Here is a 23,661-nt window from a genome sequence, read left to right on the forward strand (position 1 = left end):
AAAACATGTTGGAGCTGGGAAAAAGTTTTAGAATACAGTTTGGTAATTAACTACTGATACGTAGGATGACAAATACTGGCAGATTTTTGCAATGTGAGATAATTCTAGTTGTTATTCATAATACCACATTTAGAATCATAGAATCATTAGAATATTTGGAAAATACCTTTAAGACCATCAAGTCCAATCATTAACCTAACACTGCCAAGTCTACCATTAAACCATTTCCTAAGTGCCACATCTACACGTCTTTTAAATACCCCCAGGGATGGTGACTCAACCACTTCCCTGGGCAGCCTGTTCCAATGCTTGACAGCCCATTTAGTGAACAAAATTTTTCCTAATATTCAATCTAAAACTCCCCTGGTGCAACTTGAGGCCATTTCCTCTCATCCTACACCACTTGTTAGTTGGGAGAAGAGACTGAGCCCCACCTCACTACAACCTCCTTCCAGGTAGTTGTGGTGAGCGATCAGGTCTCCCCTCAGCCTCCTTTTCTCCAGGCTAAACAACCCCAGTTTCCTCAGCCGCTCCTCGTAAGCCTTGTGCTCTAGATCCTTCACCAGGTTCAGTGGCCTTCTTTGGACACACCCCAGCACCTCAATATCTTTTTTGAAGGGCCCAAAACTGAACACAGTACTTGAGGTGCAGCCTCACCATGCATTTTAATGCATGATGTTTTGTGTGTCTGAGCTCTAGGAAAGATCACTGCGTACTTTTATATACAAGCTATGCTGATATGTGAATATTGCGTTCTTATAATCAATAACATCCTTAAAATTAGAAAATGTTTCGCTAAAAATATAGAACTGCAAATGTTATGAGCAAAGACTACAACAATTTTGTTAAATCGCACTATTGACACTAATTTAGAGATAGGGTTATTCATATATATTTCCTCTCAATGCTGAGATCAAAAATTGAAGAGTTCAGTAACCATGGAAGCACTTACTCCCCAAATCACTCAGAAACAATTCTTAACCACATTCCTATTCTATATAGCAGCATGCTATGAGCTTGGTGTAGTACCAATAGAATCAATAACAGTTATAAGACCATTATAATAATTTGTGTACCAATCTAACACAAAACTTCCTCCAATCAGAAAAATCTGCAAATTAATCTAGAGCTATTATCTAAACAAAGTAGCAGTGTTCAATTCACATTTCACTGCTAGCTGAATTAAAATGAACACAAACTTCTTCAACTATTAAGTATTAGAAATGGAAATATCTGTAACTAGAGAAATCCAAAAGAAAGGTAAAATTACAATTCTTAATATCAAAAATGACTCACAAAGTTATTGAGGCTATGATGAACTCCAGCCTCACAAAATATCAGGGAAAATGATTGAAACAAGCATCATGAAGCTAAGTTCTAGGTAATTAAAATTCTTACAATCAATTTATTAACTAAACAAACCAGTAGCATCTAAATACTCCACGTGATTCCTTGTAAATGTGGGTAGATTTCCAAGTCTTCTAAAATATGTCAACATCGCTGCTTTCAGGTAGCAACAACCCATTTCTTTCTTTTGGATGACTTAGATCCCGCAGTTCTGATGCCTCAGCTCTTTATGAAAATCTCCTGTTAGTCAGCAAAACAGTCCACTATCTTTTATGAAAACATTGATATCTGCAGTCACTGAGATCACTCTAAATACAGCCTTGTAGAGAGCTGCTAGATCACAAATTAATGAGAAGTTCTGACTGGCCTCTGTTGCTGTAGCCCTTCACGTTTATAGCAACTGTCCTCTGCTACCAACACCACAACCTTTTTGGTTACAGAAGATGACAATCCGTGATTCATTTGTATTATTCTGCCAACTTACAGCATGTAATACAGATCCAAGTATAATTCTACAGCCTGTTAGCATATAGCTACTTTTTAATTCCATTTTCACTAGGCTTTTAAGAATGAAAATAATGAACAGCAGCACTCAAATGTTTAAATCTGTATCTAATTGCAAAGCCTTCCACTTGCCCACATAAACATGGTCAATTTTCATATATTATTAGGTGACGTACAGGTGTTATCCAGCAAAATCAAGATTTGATATACGCAATCACTAGTTTATCTACATTTGCTGTGAAGCTCTCTTCGGGAAATGAGAAAAAAAAAAAAAAAATAGAGTACATGATTCCCCCTGCCCTCAGCAATATCAACAAACCTGTGTCTACTTTTCTCCAGGAAGCCAATTCTTCATAAACTATCAATGAATTCTTTCACTTGACCCAGCCTGTATTTTTGACATATATGGAAAGTCTTAGCTGTGTCCTCAATCATATGGTTCATTCAATGCAAGTATAAAGTATCTCTGCCTCCCCTGCCATAGATTTTTCTGTTCTTAAATGCATATGTATTATTTTGTACCCTTTATAATTATTCACCCAAAATAATATAGAAGTTTCCAGTCTCATCCTGTTAAAAAAGAGAAGAAATCCCACCTATATAGCAGAAAACCTTCTCATTATAGTAATAATTGGGAATATGCAAAATTTCTTGCTTTGTACTATTGTCATCGTTACAATCCACAAACCCTCCATAGTCCTTTTTGCAGCAGATCATGAAGTTCACTTTCTCCAAACCCCATACATATATTTTAATTCGCCCTTTATAACCAGACTGCCACATATGGTGTTCAGACCACGAATCCATAGCTAGCCTTCCTCTGAGTCCTCACAGACTTCTTAGGCAACAGCAATAAAGGCATTTATAATCTATTTCATCTAACAAACTCTTCAAAAGCATACTAATCTTTTAAAATACTTGGAATCCTGCTAAATCTTTCTCATTTGTTTGGTATAATGGCATTTATTTTTGCTAGTGGCCATGTTACATAAGCACCAAGCACCAAATTTTGACTGTATGTTTATGAGAACATGGTGCCACACAGTATAACTTAGTTTGATGTTCAGAGTCACAGTACCTCAGAACTCCAGACACTTTAGTGATCATTTTTAGCTTCTCCATCTCTACTTAGATTAACATACCTTGTCCAATGTATATTTTCACCTTTGGTGATCTTCAGTTGCTGGTGGAAAAAGCCAGATTAGAAATAATTCCCTAAGAACAAATTCTCAATTCCAAGTAAGAGCAAACCCCTGTATCTTCTGTTCCAAATCTCCTTACTTTTTTCACCTCTACTGTGGTAGGTAGTTAAAACTTCAGCTCTTATGAAGGTATGGTTTCGTTCACTTATGCCCCCGGGTATGTTATTTCTGCTCTGTGGAATGGATATTTTTGTCCAACAGCAGTGCACCAGGCCCTGCATTTTTCCAAGGCTGTTTAAGGCTCTGCTCATGGATTCCTACCGTCTGCTCTCTTTGCTGGCATCTACTGCTTGCAGATACAGAGTGAATCACAGTTAAAACCCTACCCAGTTGTTTACCACCTTTCTGGAGATTTTCAACTCCAGTAAGTCTTTTAACTACTCCTCCTAGTTAAGTGCTGCCTGAACAATGTGCTGCATTTTGCTCCTGGCACTGCACATTATTTGTTCTTCAGTAATGATTCACAGTCAAGGGTCTGATAGAAGCCTGTTTCACTGAGTGCCCAAGCTCTAACTAAACACATCATGTTTCATGAGCCACAGCATAACACGATGCAGTCCCGATGTACTATGCACACTGTGCTTCTTTGTCATTTTATTTACTAAAGAACTACTAAGAAATATCATCTTTCACTTTGCCTTACATGAATGCATTTAATATGCACAAAAGAATAAGAAATTAAAATTAAAAAGCTATTCTTTATTTAATAATCTGGAAAAAAAGAGGTGAACAGTTCTCACTAATGAACTCAGCCATGATTGCTTTCAGAATTCTGAAGTTATCTATTTTGGGTTTTCCAGAAGGAGGGTGTTTTTTTTTTTTTCTTGTTCCGCATGTGCATGATTAGCTCAGGCTTGCACCTAGGTCTGTCTCGTTTAACTTTTCTGAAGAAAGGAACAAAGAAATCTATACAAATCACTAATTTTTACAGTTATAACTTCATTGACTATGTTGTCAATGATGACAGGTGTCCCTAGGACAACCTGGCCAGAATTGACTGTAGATCTATATAGGAATACTAGATTTTATCACCTTTAACCTGTTTTCCTTGCAACACAAGACGTTAATTAATTTGGAAAGCACCTTAGAGTCGTATAAAGTCTCCATGGAAACTTTTTTTCAGTTTTTTTGACCCATTTACGTAAGACAGTACATGCTATCAACTGGCAGCATTTTAAAAATTGTATCTCATTAGATATTTTAGGTCTTTTAAAAGATCTTTATCTTTTTTATTATTTAAAAGATAAAGATCTTTTAAGACTTGATTAAGTGAACCAATTAGGATTCACGCTTATTATATTACTTCCATACCTGGTACAGAGACCAATTTCTGCATTTTCCTAGGTAGCCTGAAGGGAACTTGCTATTGTCTTCTGTATGACAGGAGACTTTCCTGCCTGCTTTCATTCTTGTGGCTCTCAGAAGGTGGTATTGATAAACAGCAGATGAATTCAGTTGGAATTCAGAAGGCTACAGGTGGCCAACTGCAGGTCTTCAGTTCTCTAATATTTCAAGGATGGCTCCCAGGTCACCCCAAGACCATACAGGAGCAGCAAAATAACCTGAAATCTCAGGAACAAGTAATATCATTAAGCCAATGTGGCTCATCAGATTGGCATTATCAGACAGTGCTAAGATCCAGTTATATGCCTCACACTCTCAGTAAGAGCTGTAGAGAACTATTAACAACTTCTACCTCAGAAGAACTCCCAAACCTCTGACATACACACACTGCTGCCGACAGCCACACAAAGATTTTGGCACATAGCTCATGGGGTTGAGGAAGGTTACAGACACAGCACACAATTTCAATTATAGTGACTGTGATGCTTATTAAACATGTATTATAAAGCAATCTATTAACATATTGGCTTCCTTCATGAAACTGAACATATATATGTCAATCGCTGCATATCCTTCTGAGTTTGGTAGAGAGTAGGAAATCAGACACCATTTTCAAGTTCACATCAAATATAAGAAAAGGAAATTATTATTGCTAGACACCTTAGAGTCCTGGCAACAAAATACTGAGTCATTTATTGTAAAACAATATATGGGGGTGAGAAGAATAGAAGGCAAAATAAAGAGTGTGCCTTCTGTGCAGGGTCCTCAGACAGAATTATAAATTGAGACTGCACGACTGTACTAAACAGAACTAACACTATGCAGGGCAGAAATGGATTTTCTTAAGCAGTTTCCATATAATGGGCTTGGTAGCTTTAAGAAATGCCTTTCCCTAATGGTCATTGTATTGATGTAGAGCCTAAAGACAATTTTTCTAATTAAGCAATAAATTACAGCTGTAGGAAAGTCTGGTAAGTCACTGTTAGATCTTTGCAGAGCTCTGAACCTTCAGATTGCTAAGGACACGGCAAGCCTCTTACCTAACTTTACTCATTAATTCTTGATTCTCAATCTAGTTTTCCTTAAAGCTTTGAGATCAAAAAGCTCCCTTCAGACTTCACAATGTCACTCAAAAGGTAGGTGGTTTTGGCTCACAGTTTATATTTACCACAATAACTTTAACAGCTCATTTCCCCTCCCAATTTTCATTCATTTTCCCCCATGAGGCTGAAAACCCCCTATTACGCTTTTGCTCTGTGGTTGGTTTTGTTTGTTTCTGTTTTTTCCCTTCTAAGCAGCTGTAGAAAGGTGTTGTTGACGTGCTATCCTTCTTTGTGCTCAAGAACTTGTAAGATACGAGAGATGTTTGATCACTTCCAGGTCACTGGGAGGCAGCCAAAGGGTGTACTCAAGATAGTCTCACTGAGAGCATATACTATATCAAGGTAAACCTGCTTTTTGACAGTTATTCATATACCTTCATATTGCATCAACTGACAGAGGCAAGACCCAAAAATTGCTTCTAGACTTTCCATTGGAATGCCCCAGCAATCCTTCCTTCTGTAATACACCTGGAGCTAAGCAGATGATTTTAGATCATTTCACCTTTTCCTTTGCATTGTAAGGGCATCCAAGATGTCTGTATTTGAGGAAGAAGAAATAAAAAGGCAACATACTCGCCTAATAATACAGTTATTAGAACAGTCAGTGCAGGAAAGTTGATGGAAAGGTGCAAAGAACAATTGTTTTAATGGACAACTATGCAGTAGCTTCTCCCTGGCAAAATTTCTTCCTTAACCTCATGCAACTGGTTTGTAACTTGGGTAGAGGACTCATGCCCTCATGATGAAAACAACATACTATACGGTGACTAAAAGTTCTCAACATCCACAAAAATCTCTAGCCTGTTGAATCCTTTCTATGTCTCTAGCTTCTGTGGTATCTTAACTAGCTGAATAGAGAAACTACATCTTATACAGAACATTATTTCAGGTCAAATTTGTTTGCTGACTTACAATGAGAGAGTTTAAGCAGAAGCAGCTCATTTACTTTGAAAACAGTAATTATTCTATATATTTTTACTATATACCTTCTAACACCTCCTTAGGCTACTGTAGAGTCTTTATTTACCTCAACATATTCATTTCCACACTTCTTTAAAGATGCAGAGGCCAGCTTTGACATAGGCATGTCATTGATTTCTACAACAACATAGCATGGTCACTTTTATTTTCTCTTAGTACCATAGTTGCGTTTTTCATTAACATAAACAGCTTAGCCAAGTGTTTTTCACACATTCAAATGGATTCAGAGCCTAATAATGCAGATGAATGACACGGATGATTCTTTTCAGCCTAAATACTACTACTGAAAATCTGGACACTCACCACCTCACCTTCCCCAAAAGTCCCTTAGCTAAATACCTTTGCTGATGCTGCCCTGTCGATAAAACAGTCAGGACCTCTGGAAATCCCTTGGTCTTACAATCCTAAATATATTTAAGAACAGAGGTATCATTACAGAACGCTTTTTCACTTCCCTTGCTTCTAATTCACAAGCATTTGCCTGAAATTCCATTAGCGTTCGTTTCCCTTAAAAATTGTAAAGGCTTTTTGAAACGGTGAATTGCAAATAACTGACTTTCACTGTGTCACTGCTATAGTTACAGAATATCAAATGATGAGACAAAATACCAGATAATTCTTTAGAAAACACATCCTAGTTCATTTTAAATTACACACAAATTTCAATAGGCATCTCACACAGAAGTAAGGTTTCCAAAGCTGCAGTTCCATTTATCATTCTTTTTGCAAGAAGGTTGCACTCAGTTGCACAGTTATGACAGAAGATTTAATCACAGTTAAGGTGCAAGGTTCTAGCCTGAATAAATGTCTACATAGAAACTTTAAAAAAATGTGTTTAGCGTAATCACAGAACCATAGAATGGTTAGAGTTAGAAGGGACTTTAAAGATCACGTAGTTCCAACCCCACTGCCATGGCAGGGACATCTCCCACTAGACCAGGTTGCTCAAAGCCCCATCCAGCCTGGCCTTGAACACTTTGAGGGATGACTGATTGTTTTTTTTTCTTTAAATGAGAAATCTAGCCTTTTCTCCTTAAAGCCAAACGTTTCCATGCTCCGTCTGTACCTTATCTCATCACTAAAACATAAACTATCTGTCCTCAAAAGGCAGTATTTGCCAGCAAGTTACAGGAAGCATGTCCCTGTGACAGCATGTGAAAGAGAAGAGGGAAACCTTGGCAGCCAGTAAAAATAAAAGTAATAAACTCACCAAACCAAACCTTAAACATAGGACACCAAGCACAGATAATGGGAAACCTCTCCACAAGCAATTTTGGAAGAGAACCCAGTGAAAAAACATCTGATGGAAATCATAGGATAACATTTGCATTGTCAGCTGGCAGAGGCCCACAGGACTTCGCTCCAATTCCTCAAGAAGTTTAAGAATTTGATTTGTGAATATCCAGTCACTAAAAAAGTATCATAGATTCACTTATTCATTTCAGTTAAGTAACTTCCAGCGTACCAAAGGATGCATGTAACCAACATTTCTGAACACTAAAATATTGTGGCAAGAATAAAATCCCGGCAGGTTTTACCCAGGAATCACTAGTGGATTAGCATGAATTTCAGAAAACGGACTAATCCTCTTCTCTTTCACATACTCTTCCAGTTATTTGAAAGTAATGAGCTATGGGCCAGTGCAATACTACAGTATAATTTAAAGTAACTAAACAAATATTGATAGCAATCAGATTAATTTCATTTAAGATTCCCTAATATATATTATCTACTTCATCTTTCTACACATGGTTCTCACCCGGCAGAAAACTAATACCTCAGGAAGATATTGCAACCAGATTTAAAAATATAATAGTTTCATGCTGGGGAGCTCTGCCATATCGTATAGGCTTTTATAGAAACACAAAGCTAATCATAAATGTAAGAATAATACTTCTGTGTTCAAAAAAGCAGATTCCCAATGAGCTTGTATAACTCCTTAGCAAATCATGAGAATCCTCGCTGAAGGGATTCCTGCCATCTAAAGATTTAATTGTCATTTGGTGATAGTAGCTACAAAGCCAAGTAAGATTATTTTCACATAAAACAACTGAGGAAAAAAGGACCCTCAATTTCCAAAATACACTGTATTTGTAGATTCTTTTCTACTTCATCGAGTTGAAGATACTTGAAGAAATTCTGTATTCTGGGTCAACCATTCACTTCAAAATAAGACACAGACGAGAGGGGAGAGGTGTACAGTGATGAACTACTTGCCAACCTATATCCCTGCCCATCCTTTAAGTCCACTAAGATTTATAAAAATATAGCTTGGCATTTCAGAAACAAAAACTCCCCCCTTGCCATTTTATCTAAAACACGTCTTCCATAAAACAGGCTCCGAGTGACAATTATGACCACGTGTATGATTGTGTTTCTCTCTGCTACTGAGGGAAATACTAACAGCAGCAAACTCAGTAACTATGGATCTAGACTTTGCAGGGCACACCTCAACAGCGTTAGAAAGGAACTGATGTAATTCTCCCTTCTGGAAAAAAAAAAAAAACAAGCTTCTTGTGAAAGGCCTATCCAGGGCACTGTCTCAACCTATGCAATTCTAAAGGAACTTCACCAATATGTACAGAATTAAACAGCTATTACATTTTCAATAGCTGCCTAAGGGGTGTCTGAAGCAGGCAGATAGAAAATTATATTAAACAAATCCAGACGGAGTTTTACAGATTTTCCGTCAGTCCACTGTTCTGTCATGGATTGTCACAGGCCTGGCCACAGATCTTGGGCAGGTTAAAAAATCTCATATGGTAAAAAAGCTCATATCGCTATCGATCAGCTCATGCAGGTTAATACCTGCATTTTCTGCCTTAGATTTCAGGCAACCAATTCCGAAATGATAGAAGGCATTTTAAAAATAAAAATGAATTTGTGCTGTCTCGACTGTGTGGTGGCAACATGAAGAGACTGTTTCAATCTTTATATTTAAATAACATTTATGTCACCCCTAGGAAATCTGCTTTAAAGGCCAAAGCCAACAATCAGAAGTTATTTGCATTAAACAACGAATAAAACACTTTCTGAATTGTATTTTTCTTAGAAATTGTGATGTATACTACAAGTGGTACACAGTAATCTTCCTGACTACGACACATTCAGCAGCACAGTTCTTAGTAAAAGAAGGGAGAAATTAGCAACCCGAAGTGCTGGAACAAAGAATTACGCCCATACCAAAGCATAAATGCCTAAACCACCTATCAGTGCGACCTCCAATTTTAAATGGTTAGGTCACAAATTGAACATACTCCCCTCATTACTTTATGCTTAGAAATTTTCTCTCATCTATTTTTTTAAATTCTTCCTCTGTGTGCTGGATAAGAACTTCATTTAAGCGGTTTCTTTATTTTCTGGAGGCGGAACTTTTACATAAGCTTAGAAGACCACAGCTGGTGACAAGAACCACAAGCTAGCGTCAAAGTCACAGCTTTCAGGGACAGAGCATACACAAAAGACTAACATTTGAAATAGCTCCCCTATATCTGCGCAACCGCTGTGGCTTAACAAGGTACTACCTATCATGGATATTGTAACAACTGACTGCAGATAAGTTTTGAGCCTGTGGCTAACAGAAAGCAAAAGTACTCTGGCCTTTCTTACTGGCATTTGAGCTATCAGCTGGATCAACTAAACTCAAAAGGCTCATCGTTTTCTCTGTTCAGATACTCTTGAGACAAGAATTCCTGCCTGACATTCCTACTGAATGACTCTTATTACTTTTAAATTTGCACACTTGATTCAAGCGATTCAACCTAAAAGCAATTATGGAAAATATTCAAGTACTTCGTTCTGTAGAGGAATAAAATCACAAGACAAAAGTAACAATTCAGGATGTTATTGCAGAATATTAGGCGATATCCCTCTTTTATACTACAGAAGAGGAAATTATTTCATCTAAACTATAATGAAACATGTAGAAATAGGAAATGAATGTCCATTTAGGTGGCATTGTGCTAAAATGCAAGAAAAATACAATTTGCTTAATAAACTGCTGGCACATTTGAAACTGAGCTTTACCATAATCCCCATTAAACACTCTCTTAGGGACAGCTCCATTGATTTAGTACCTTTAACACAAATGGATCAAGTATTGCAGCGTTCCCTCAGCACAAAGGAGACATTTTCAAGGAATGTTTGAAACGCAGGATTCTGACAGAGAAGGCAGACACTACCACTTGTGGGAGGCAGCACACATTTATATAGGTTCTTTAAGGGTGTGATGTTTTAGCATTTGATGTTTAGATGTTTTAGCATGACCCTGCCTATAACACTGGTACTAAAAGGGGAAAATATCTTCCTTCCTCCTTCCTCCCCCCCCCCCCCCCCCCATCATGCAGCTGTATCAACAGAAGTGCACCACATGTTATGTGGTCCTTCTCTTGTGCTTCATTTTGACACAAAGCAGGAGATGCTCGCAGCACGCCCACCAGGCACTCCAGATACGTCTTTTGTGGCTGTAATACTCCCCACATCAACGCTATCCATGTCCAGTTCCAGAAAAGAGGTTTTTTTCTTTAAACAAGGACAGGGAACTTGTACACTGGGTCATCTGTATGGCACAAGTTAGCCAGCTCCTACAGCTCACATTTGCCAACAGAGCCCTGAGAAGTCTTCCAGTAAGCCTGCTGGACATGGGAGCTGAAGGGCCTTACCAGCAAAGCTGCCTCACCAAAAAGCTCTGAGCACAGATCTGCTCACCAGACATGAAAGAGGGCTGCACAGCAAAGCCCTGGGCTTGAAGGTAAAAGTAGTAGCTGTGGTGTTGCCACTTCTTTTGCTGCTCACTTGCTCTCTCTCTCTAACTGTCTCGGGGAACTCTTACTCCCCTAAGGATTCTCCTGCACAAAGGCAAATGAAAGACACTTTCCAGGATTTTGGACAAATTGTATGTTTTAAGGCACTCATTTCTCTGGAACCCTATTGCTCTTTAAGATAGAACTGATGAATTACTGTGTATATTTTGGGGCTATGCCTTAAAGGAATGTCAAAACACAGGTAACAATTTTAAAACAGCAAGAGGTAAGCCAAGTACAAAAGTACTTCTATTGTAATAATGAGCAATTTCAATACTCCAGCTGTAACGGGAAGTTCCTGGAACGTGGCTAAACTAAATTCTGCTTGGCTCAGAGCCATGCAAATATTTCTTTTCCACATTCCCATCAATTACAGGAGCACAGTAAGAGTTTTTGTTCTTAAGTGCACTATTACAGAGGACACAAATAAGCCATTTTTCTTCCAGTGGTTGGAGCTAACATTTCTAAAATACCATATTACACATTTGGCAGACTTGAAGCATGCTCCAATTTTTACTTGTGTTGCATTAGTAAGCCACGCCATTTGAATCAACTGAAAACAGGTAGTACAACTCCACGTCCTAACCAGACCACACATGCTTATGATGATAGTAGAGTGGCTTTTACTTCTGTGCTAAGTATTCACACCAGGGACAGCAGTCATCATGAGCAGAGAACAACTATTGTTAACTGTTTATGTGCAAACAATAGCAGATATGTACCACAAAAAACTGTTTTAATGAAAAATTACATTGTATAAGGTCAGAGTTACCACCATTAATCCATGTTTTAGATTGATAATTTTATACTAAGACTTTATTAGGACAATAAATAATTCTACTAAAAAGAAAAGCTAATCAGAGGTATGCATATGCTTTGCAGGCTTTTTAGAGTGAAATTTATCACCCTCACAAACATGGCCTTCTGTCACTGACAGTCTACCAAAATGTAAGAAAAAAAAAAGTGCAATGTACTCTCTCAATGCATATCAATTGTAGTCTGCCTGTACCACCAAAGGTTATGTCTCATCCTACAGAGGCACCAAACAATAGCATAAGGTTGAATATAAGTGCATTTCTAAGGATAAAAAAAAAAAAAAAAAAAATACCCACTTTCTGAAACCTCCAGTCCCATATGGGGTACTCAACGAAGAGACATCTGAAGTGCAGGGGGGTAAGTTTCTACAACGCTGGCATAAAACATAAATGTCCTATGGAATTAACCATTAGCATTGAACATGATAAATTAACCAAATTAACATTGACTCACATGATCATCTTAGAAAAGAAATCTAGGTATCTCACTGAGAGTTAATTATCACTTTTCTTGCATTCTGCCTAGTCTTACCAGTCCTTTACCCACAGCACGTACCAGGGGTACCTCACCATACAAAGATGGCATCCAGACAGATCCACAGGTAGGGAAGCTGGGGAACACAGTTCCATTCTCTTCAAGGTAAACTGGTAATCTCCAAGAGTTGAGGGGCCTGACCACATACATCAGACTGCTACTGGCAGGAGCTCTCTGACCAGTTCGAGGATGACTGTGAGAGAACTACAGCAATTAGAAGTTGTTAAATATGAAATTATTAATATGCTGATCCAGGAAGACAGCTTAGTTTTGTGGACAGCTTTATGCTGTATGGCAAGGAGGATCGCATTTCCTTCAGTTAAATTTGATCTCAACCACAGCATCAAAAACGGAGGTAAAAGCATCACCTTTGTAGACCAACGCCCCTTTGCACTCCATCAATACAAAAAGCTCTGCAGCGCTTTTGAGAACTAATCAGATTCATCATGCAGTAAATGCAAGGAAATATTCCATCGCTTCAGAAAAGATACCAGATCACATCTTCAATCAGGCACGAGCTTTCTTTAACAGTACTAGAAAAGGAGAAATACCTGCTTTGCAAATATTCTCCCACCCTCAGTGTTTTAAGAGCCTGTATCAATAGCTGTTCAACAACAAAAAGTTAAATAGCATATTCTCATTCAGCACCTTGACCACTGCCAAAATGCCTTACTTTCAGGCTCTAGGGTCTTCAATTTTCTTCCCCTTGAACTCATTGAAAAGAAAATCCACTCATAAAACACTGTTAAAGCTATCTTTGTGGTTCAACACTGATCACAGTAAACTTGTCTTCAATTTTCTCAATGCCTCTTTTCACCTTTATATTAGATGCCAACTGTATCAAAGAAAAAACTTGACCTATCCCTATGTCCTTGCTCTAGAATTGTAATAACTAACCTCAGTCGGCCAGTGTTTCCATTCTTTACGATACCTCTTTCTACATTAAACTACTCCTAGGTTTCTTGCATTTTCCTCCTTGGTCATGCAAATATTCCCCCCAACATAATGTACACAGGTTTAATCCTAAATTTCTCCAAATGCTTTATTTAGACTTGTGTCTATCCATAGTTACAAGATGATTAGTTAACAGAAAAGTGAAACTTCTGGCTTTCTCACTCTTACATGTCTGTTGTTACCATTTGTCGGTGAACATGGAGTCCAACATTAAAAAAGCACCAACAAGAACCCACACACCATCAGCAAAGCTGTGCCAGGTCTTCACGACGTATGCTTACTTATACCAACGTTCACATCCAGTCTTTCTTTTGATGTACAACTTACCTGATTTGTTCTCTAGGCTTTAAAACCTCTGGGGCAAGAATTATCATCTCTGCTCATATTATAGTTAGCACAATAAAGACTTAAAATAGGTTGAAGCTCTCAAATGTTACTACAGTATATTACTTTTTATACTGCCAATTCTGTTAGATTTTAGTGCCAATATTTTGTGTGCTAGAACTTATGCACAGACCTTTATTCTATTATCTTTCATGTGGAAAGGCAACTATTGCCCAAATCCCCTCCTGCATAGCCAACTAAAGAAAAAGGGTGATAAAATTTAGCCTTCCCTCACAGTGGAGTGGACAGCCAAGGCGGGGCAACCACTCTTTGTTGAATGCTGAAGAGTGGCAGTGCTAAGACAGTTCAGAGTCACTTTTAAAGAAGTCTTTATCTCATACTATACACAGTTGGGCTAGACTACTTACAATATAACCATTGTTTGGACACTGAAAGCACCAATCTAGCTAGGCCGCATAAGGTACTTTCGATTCACTGTTCTCCTTCCATTACCTGCCTAAAATTGAAGCAGTGCAAAAACTCTGATCTCCATTATGACAGCGCACAAGGAAAGGGGCTATACCCCATTTTGGCCCCTCTTTCCGAGACAGGAGTAGTATAATAATATTTTCAGACAGAAGGACAACATATTAGGCTTTACAAGAGGAAACACTATGGGATCTCAGTAGTACATCATCGTAGTCCCCTGGTTACACATGACATATGAAAAAGCATATGGACTTACTGACAACTCTTTGATTAATTTTCTTAGTTCCACGTGCCCGTGCTTCTCAGCAATACTTGCTGGATCATCTCCATATTTGTTGGTTATTTTGCAAGCCCATGTGGCCTCAGGACAATTGAGTAGAAATGTTGCAAGGTTCTTTAATCCAAATCTGGCTGCACAGTGAAGGAGAGTAGGAAATTCTTCCAAATGGCTATCTGTTTATGGAAACAAAGTTTTCATAAAGAACAGGTTTGCTTTTACAGAACACCTTCCACCTTCATTTACAAAAGTCCTTTAATTAGTGCTACGGAAACACAGTTATCAAACTGCCAATACAGAAGTGGCATCCAAAGAACAACTCCTCCAACTAACAGTTTTACAATTCACATTCAAATTTTAGCATAACTGGGAAATCTTGTTTTTTTTTGTGACAGAGGGATTTTAGAGCACTTAACTTCTATTGAGAAATAAGTCTTCTTGCAAGCAAAAGAAAACTCTACAGCCAAGACATGCTTTTGCTTAGTTGTATGAGAATGATTTAGGAATATTTTTAATATAAGACATTTGAATAGAACATTTTTAGAGGGTTATGGTGCTATGTTTTCATGTTAAAAGATGTTTCTGAAAAGTCACATGACTACTAGAGACTTGCAAAAATTTGCTTATCCCTGTAATGAAAAATCAGAGAATTTAAAGATGAATGTATCAGGTAACTTTTTTTTTTTAATCTGAAAGAGTATGACATTTATTTCTATCACAGACTTTATTTTTCATCTTGGAAAACTGAGACAAAGCTAAACTGAAGTCAGTTTATCCTTTCAGCATAGTCCTCCATTCTAACTCTAAGAGTGGCCACAAGTTACATACAGAAAAATAAAAGGAAAAGAAGAGACATCAAGCATAAACAATACTTCCCTCTGCTTTCATACTCTACTTTCACGGAATCACGGAGTTTCAGAGTTGGAAGGGACCTCTAGAGATCATCTAGTCCATCTCTAATCACTTGTGATTTGTTATGTAGTAATTTGTCTATGTATCAGCACGCAATGTATCTCTTTTCCAAGTATGCATCCAGCCTGCCCTAGGCACCACCAACTTCTTGCACCCTCAGGGTCTTTTGGCAGTATCTTTACTGCTCAATGCATGAAGAAGTGTTTCCTCTAGTTTGCTTTGAACCTGGCTCCTGCTAGGTTCAATTGATACTCCCTAATTCATCTTATTCTCCATCCCTGTCTGCCCTCTCTGCACTTCTAGTGATTTACTCATTCCCAGAAATTCTTTCTTGAAGAGCTCCAGTCTACTTAATTGTGCCATATAAAGAATCAGCTCTATCACTCCCACTGCTCTTTTCTGAACCTTCTCCAGCTTTAATTTAACTATTTTGAGATGACAGGAAAAAAGCTGCACATGATACTCAACCTGTGGGTGAACCATGTAATTTATTCGTTGTCATAATTATGTCCTGTTTTGTTCTCTATTCCTTTTCTAATAATTCCTAGTATTTCATTTGCTTTTTGATTCGCTGCCTAGCAACAAGTTGATGTTATCACGAAACCGTGTGGTCTTATTCCTCAGTGCTAAGAGCCTACTCAAAGCCTCTCATTCTGTATGACTACATAGGACTGCTTTTTCCACTTGTATCACTTCATCTCTACCTACAATGAATATCATCTGACATTTTACTGCATAATTACTAAACCTCATAAGGCCTTTCCCCAATTAGCCCTCTTCCTTACTACCCTGAATACTTTGTATCATCAGCATAAGTTTTTTCCAACTGTCTGCCTACTGGTTTTGGCCAGTTATTCATCCATGCCCAATCAATTACTGACTTGATCAGGTTTGTTGACTCTTACAAAAACTACAAGAAATCTATAAAGCTAGACTTCACATTACAGAAAATTTATTTTGTTACAATTGCTGTTAATTTGTCTGGTAGAGACAACACATTATCTTGGTTCTAGTTCTCAAGGTCCCCAGACACAATCAGGTTTTGGCATCACAGTTACATCCTCTAGTACTACAGAACTGAAAATTTGCACACTGCTGTTAGAAATCCAGCTATTTTACCACTGCTGTTAGAAATCCAGCTATTTTACCACTGCTGTTAGAAATCCAGCTATTTTACCACTGCTGTTAGAAATCCAGCTATTTTACTTTTAAATTTCCTCAGAGCTCTTAATGAATACTAGTTAGTCCTGGTAATTTATTTGTGCTCAATCTGCCCATTTTTGCTATAACTTCATGACTCCTGCAATTCCATACAGTCTCTTTCCATATGTCTCAACCAGGACTACAGCTTGGGAATCTACACAGTTTCTTCTAGCTTTCTTGAGTTCTCTCTATCCCAGTCATCAGTTGTCCACAGACTAGCCAGCGCATTTTCAGTCTTTTGTGTGCTGGAAGAAAGACTTTGTAGTAGTTATGATTCCTTCTGTAATTCTCTTACATGCTGATCAACCAGAAAAATTGTTAGGACAATTCTTGACTGCATTTTGGACAAAGAATATTCCACCACTATCCCACTCCAATATTGTCTTGACACAAGGTATTTAAGTGGGCTTCATTTTAGTCAAAAGTCACATTAACAACCTGAACTGGATTTTTAAATAAACTGGGTGTTACCTGAATTTTATTTCTACTAGGCAACCAAAAATCCAACTAAGAAACCGTAAATACACAGCAACTGTGTAAATCAAGTCACTTATTTTAGAAGCTTTGGCTGGCTGAGCTTCTGTTGACAAGGGTATGTGCTTTAGCTTATATTTCTTTGTATTTTCAGTGTGCTTTAAAATTCTTTGAGTTAAAATAGGAAACCTTAAAATTGTATAACAGCTAATGTTTTTGACAGAAGTAAGTGTCATACAACTTCTTTACTCCATATTGCTCAATGTTTTAATTGAAGTTCCACAAACTGGACTTAATTCTGTAATTAGAAGGACTATAAATGTTACCCCAGAAGCCATTTGAATTCTTATTTTTGTCTACACTTTGCTAACTGCAGGGAAAAACTAACACCCCCCCCCCAGATAGAGAGAAATATAAACCAACTTAAGGAGCTGGCACATAAGCAGTAAAAATGCATGCAACTAATTTTAAGGCTGGGACAACAGAATCAAAGCTAAGTGTACTTTTACACATTACACAAGATTCTCTTAAACAAAATAAAAAAGCGCCCAAGACCAAGCTAATATTTCAAAAAACATCCACAAATCATTGTCAAATTGCATATCTTAATGCACGTCTTTTGCTTTTTTTTTTTTTTTTTTTTTTTTTGAGATGTCCAGCAATGAGATAGGTGTTGGGCAGTAATTTTAAAGAAGAGCAAATTACACGAACTCTAATCAATAATCTGCATCCTGTTAGCAGATTCAAATATAGTCAAGGTCAAATATAGTCTTAAGTATTAATAACATGCTCTAAAAGTATTTCCACTCCATGTTAATGAAATCTGAAACAATTAGTTACAAATCCAACAGGGGAAACAAGTCTGTATTTCTAATGGACTGGGTGCTACTATTTCTTCGTCAATATAAAAAGAGTCAGTGGTATTCATAAGCCTGTTCTAGCCTTATATCTGAGTTTTCAAAGCAACACAAAACAGAGGTATCCCAGAACCAACTCCAAAATCCCTTCAGCTCCTTTGCATTTGAGGTGTTTCTTCTGGTCATCACTCAACTCCTCCCTAGCTAGGTTTGATATTCAAGCAGGACTGCTGCTCTTACATACTTCGAACATTACAGTAGACTACATCATCAATAAATGAAATACCTCAGCCAGTCACGGAGAATGGTAAAAATCAATGCTAGCACCACTATTACATCTCTGAACAAAGAAGCTACTCGGATTATGTTATTTTTTTGGGAGTGCGTTAAGTCTAAAAACCGAACTTAATTACTGAAGTGTTAATTTCAGAATACAAATCTTGCTCAGGACGTAAATTACTGACAATCATTACAAATAATTTTATCTTTTCTATCTTCTCACAGCATCCACTTCAAAAACATGCATAAAAGGGAAACTTCTGTTGACAAAGTAATTCAAATGACTTACTTTCACAGTATGAATTTCCACTGCATGCTTAGAACAGGTGCAACAGATAAGAGTGTCACCAAAGGACCCTAAGTCGAGAGATGCTAAGTAACATAAATTGCATTGGGATTACAAAATTATCGTAACCTATCTCGTAATTTCAATTCAAGAGCTTTCTCCGCAACACCTATTATTACAGAAAAATTTAAATACTATGGTGAAATCCATTTCTGTAATAAATACGGCTTTATTATTTTTAAACAAATGAATAACTGACCCTTAAAAGTCTTTTAGTAGTACAAAAAAATGATCGTAAAATGGAAATTTTAATAGGAATTGAATGCTCAGGGGAAAAAAAGAATCATCACATTTATACCATTATTGGTGTACTGTTATTACAAGTAATACTGAGCAAAATTTGCTGCCTGAAATATTTTGTATTGCTAAATATGTAGTTTGTGTTTTCTATGACTGGATTTTTTTAGCCATGAGCCTTCCATGAAATTTAACGCAGTTCCTTTTTAGTAACATAACTGTATGAACGCACCCTTACTCACATCAAAGATTTAGCAAAATACATTTTGAAAAAAACACTGGATTTTTGCCAGGCCACACAACATAACCTGCAGTAGCACTGTCAGCTAGTGGACATGATCATAAAACACAATATACAGCCAGATTCAAAAGTTTCAAGTCCTTCCTTTCAGCCACTACTGAACCTCTTGGTTCTCCTATGCTGCTCAAAAATGAGCAGAACCCAAAGACCTATTTTCTTGTGCAAAGAGATTTGAGATACGCAGGCCTTATGCAGTAAGGTGGTTACGTGGACACTTTTCAGAAAAAAAATGCACATCAGATGAGCACACACATGGCTTCTGGGGCTTCCTATTGCACAGATGCATTAAAAGCAAGGAGCTATCAGACAATAGCTGACCTCTGTCACACAAGTCCTACCACCCTAAGCTGGGGATTCCAGTTAGCAAAACTCACCATTGTGCTCTCCTTAACCAGGTGTCCCTACCCCCAAATGAACAACTGAAAACTCTTTTCTGTTGACAAAAAAATACAGGCTTCTAACTCAAGAAACCATCTGGGAAGACTCTTTCTTTAAGGAATCCAAACATCATTGCACCACATCCCACTATTCCCAGTACCTTACTTTGGGCTTCAGCTCCTTTCTTTTGGGCATGATAATATCCCACCTCCAGCCTAGGCTGGGTACTAACAAGGTTGGGATTACAAGCAGAGAAAGCTCTGTTCAGACTTCTTTTCCCTTCCCCTCGAAAAATTAATGCCAGGCATGAGATTGATCCAGTTGCGCTGCAGAGTTAGTGATTCAGCAACGAACAATGTAGGAGGAAGAAAGCTTACAGTCATGACAACCACTCCTTCTGCATTCCAGTCAGCCATGAACAGTTTCAGACACCAAACTGTACCAACTGCTCCCACAGATACCACGTGGTGTGGAAAGAGGGAGCCACACAAATACCAGAAACTTGTGAGGAAAGCAGTTAATGCAGCTTCATCTATTGATCTTCGGCTTTGAGATTCCATTTCATTTCATTATCACAGCACTTTTGGACCATAAGCACATCTTCCGGTTCAAGATAGACAGATATGCACTATTTTTCCTTCAGTTATGTAGGTCACCAGCCAGGATTAGGAAGCCCCTGACTTGCCACCTTGCCCCTCCACCCACTAAACACCTCGTAAATACATCTTTTCCAGGTATCGATATATGGTGGTATACTGATAAAATATAGAAAATAAGCAAGTCTTCAATCCACAGGCACTAGTTTCATGTCACCTTCAGTCACTACAGCACCACCAGCCTTACTCTCAGAAAGGGAGGACCTCCACATCTTGTTTCAGTGTTGTGTAGGATCAGTTGCCCAGTAGAGCAGATGTTCAAATGGACAGTGGTTCAAATGGACAGACTTAATTTCTTCTGCCCACAAAACAGAAGCCCAGTGCCATCAAGTTGTGACACAAGGCAAAAAGGTATTGTGAGGACCATCAGATGACCATACTGAGCTCTACCAATTTAAGACAGCTTTTAACACTTTGATTTGCAAAGCCTTTTCAGGCTACACAACTGGCAGCCCCTTGCACTTACACAAAGTAGGAAGCCACCTTCAATGGGCCAAACTTTCCAAGTCAATCTCTGAACTATTGAACTCCTTGAAACCACCCTGGTATGATCTCTCTCTTGGTAGATGCTATGCCAACAGTTCTGATTGCTGCTGTTCCTTCAGCAATCTCAGCAACACTTCAGCGCCTGTTTCTGTATGCAACTGTTGTACCAGTAGTCATTCTCTGCCCTGTATGAGCTAATGGCTTTGCTGCCCATGCAGTGAGGGGAAAAGATGTTGTTGGACTTGACCTCTCAGAAATTCCTGCCCTAAATGCATATTTAATTAACTAAAAATATAGTAAGGTTGATGATGTCAAAAGAGACAATTGAAGCCTACTGGTCTTCTTTCTTTCTGCCCTCATTCTGAAAAGAGGCACTACCAACATTTTAAATCCCTCCCAAGTCACCTAACCAAGGTGAAGTTGTTATCTCTTTCCTACAGGTTCTACAGCAAAAGTCAATGACAACTAAGGGTACCATTGTCAAAATAACCAAGTAAGAACAACCCACTGCAGGATCTATTTGTATTGATTATTTTTTTTAAACTATAATACTTCATTTAATTGCCAATTCACAAAATTCAGTGAGCTCTTAAGACAAATTAGATGTTCTACTGTAAAGACATTTCCACCATAGTGTGTTTAACTGCTTTAACTGAAGTTTTGTATCATACACAGTAGCAAGATGCTGTAATTATTTGAAAGCACACATGCTTTGGGCAGAAAATACCATTCTTGAACTTGCAAGTTTGTCACACTGAATTGGGGAAAATTGCTGGAACTTTTATCAGCTGTGAAACTGGAACAACTGGTACATTTCAGCTAAATATACAGAACTGAACAAAAGCAGTAGTTATTAGTGTAACTAGAAGTGAACAGCTTTTACTCAGTAGCAGTGCTTTAATGAAGAACTTTAACAGAAAAAAGCTACTGCTCTTTGGCAACTACACTAAGAACTAGTTAGTTGGCAATCGTAAGCAGGAAGGAAAGGTTTAAGAGAAAGTGCCCAAGTGGCATATTTTTAAGTACATTAAGGTGGCTTCTCCTTGCAACTACCTTTGAGGTCAGTGCTTGCTTTTAATCAAAGTTTTAGTTGATGTACACAAGTTTAAGAGGGAACTGCTGTTTCGTATGTTTTGTCCTGTCATAATCCCTTCTCTACTCTGCAGAGCATTCTGGAACACCTCAGCTATAAAACAGAGCATAAAATCTAATATTACTGTATTGTAGTACTGTCTTAGCCTGTGGGAATTTTCATAAAATTGCAGTAAGCAAACAGAACAGCCTATAGTGATATTTCTGCAGAAGAAATTACATCCTTCTTTTACCTCCCAAATTATTGATACAGGACATGACTTTTTTTTTTTTTTAGCAATTTAAATAGACACTTAAAATGACTTCTACAGTGTCAATATCAATTAAACCAAAGACATACTTAAAGTCCCATCTGTTTCTTCTTGCCCAGTCTATCTTTTCTCCCATTGTTTTACTAGCAGCTGAAAACCCAGACTCTAATTCTTCTTTTGGGATAGACTTTTCAGCTTGAAAGACATAATTAGAGAAATCGGGATAGGACTTGTTATGTTGCTAGCAGCATTAACTGACAAAATGCAGTATTTTCTACAAAAAGAGTAAATTCATGACTTTACATAATCCTCGATGTTTGAGTTTAATCAGAGCAATATTAACAGACAACTTGTAAAAAAAAGGAAAACTCATTAATAGTGGAGAAAGAAACAGGTTTTCCTCAAGTAAATTGCCATCTCTTGGACAGGAGTCAATGCACCAATAATTCCCAAACCTGAGGATTCAAGAGCAGAATCAGAGTTTCCCAAGCTCAAGAAAGGTTTTGAAATATGAGTTTGGATTTGTTAGTGTTAGCCTGGATTCTACTACCAGGATACAAAGGAATAATATACATACAAGGTACCATGACAGCAGTTTGGTACAGAACATACAATATTCAGGACAGTACCTCCAGCTTTAGTTACATGCTTCCACAACGAATGGAGGACACCACCACTAAAAAATCCCAGACATGCATTGGCTCTGTCTTTCAGTTAATGCTGTTAAACACAATATTTTTCCAGTGCCTCCTATTCAGTTTGTGTTCAGCTTTCTCATTTGATTGGGCTTCCAGTATTCCCCTTCAGAGACTCCAGAATAATCTACATAAATATCACTCATTACTAAAACATTCTTCCCCTTGATAAGCTGAATAAAAGTCTGTCTCTTAGTTCTTCTATACTTCGAGGAGGTAATATCCATGCATAATCCTAAATATATCTTGACAAAGTTCAGATACTTTATCTTCTGTAGAGCTACATAAAACCTATCATACAGCAACAACAAAAAAAGCAATTAAAAGAAAAAAAGGCACAGTTCAGGTCTGAAGTGTGCACTTTATTTCTGACATGCTTTTACATATACAGCAGTTCCAACAATATTTTTCTGGCAGAGATTCCCGATTTACTTTTGGTTACTACAATAACTATTACAATAGGATACTTCATCAAAAGCAAGCAACTGAAACTCATCTTATGCATGGTAAAATACATTCCAATGGCTATAATTTGAAACCATTGTTTGTAAAAAATCAGCACAAATTTCTACTTTTACCACTTCCAATTGCTGCCTTTTATAAATCAATTTATTTTGAATAATACTGACAAACTTAAGAGGAGGTCATAAAACAAGTAAAGATACAGCATCATCATTGCCTCCATTTAGGCAGAGATAGAATTCCCTTCCTGCATGTAGTCCAAGTGAGATCCCATAGAGAAAGAATAGTTCATACATGTTAAAGTGCTTGCAGGGTTATAGCTCTAGGTTTTCATATTGCAAGAAACTTCAAAGTC

The 23,661-nt window shown here is 37.7% G+C and overlaps 1 protein-coding gene across 1 annotated transcript in view; it reads right to left on the bottom strand.

Moving 5' to 3' along the window:
- Positions 1–23,661, bottom strand: part of BANK1 (B cell scaffold protein with ankyrin repeats 1) — a gene marked incomplete at both ends in the record, with an annotated part of 155,873 nt that overhangs the window by 73,604 nt on the left and 58,608 nt on the right. Inside the window, one exon of the mRNA XM_082483055.1 lies at positions 14,657–14,853. Coding sequence (XP_082339181.1) covers positions 14,657–14,853 — 197 coding nt within the window. The remainder of the gene's footprint in view (positions 1–14,656; positions 14,854–23,661) is intronic.

The sequence above is a fragment of the Vanellus vanellus genome (assembly GCF_965231255.1).
Source record: "Vanellus vanellus genome assembly, chromosome: 4".
In the NCBI taxonomy this organism is placed as follows: Eukaryota; Metazoa; Chordata; class Aves; order Charadriiformes; family Charadriidae; genus Vanellus; species Vanellus vanellus.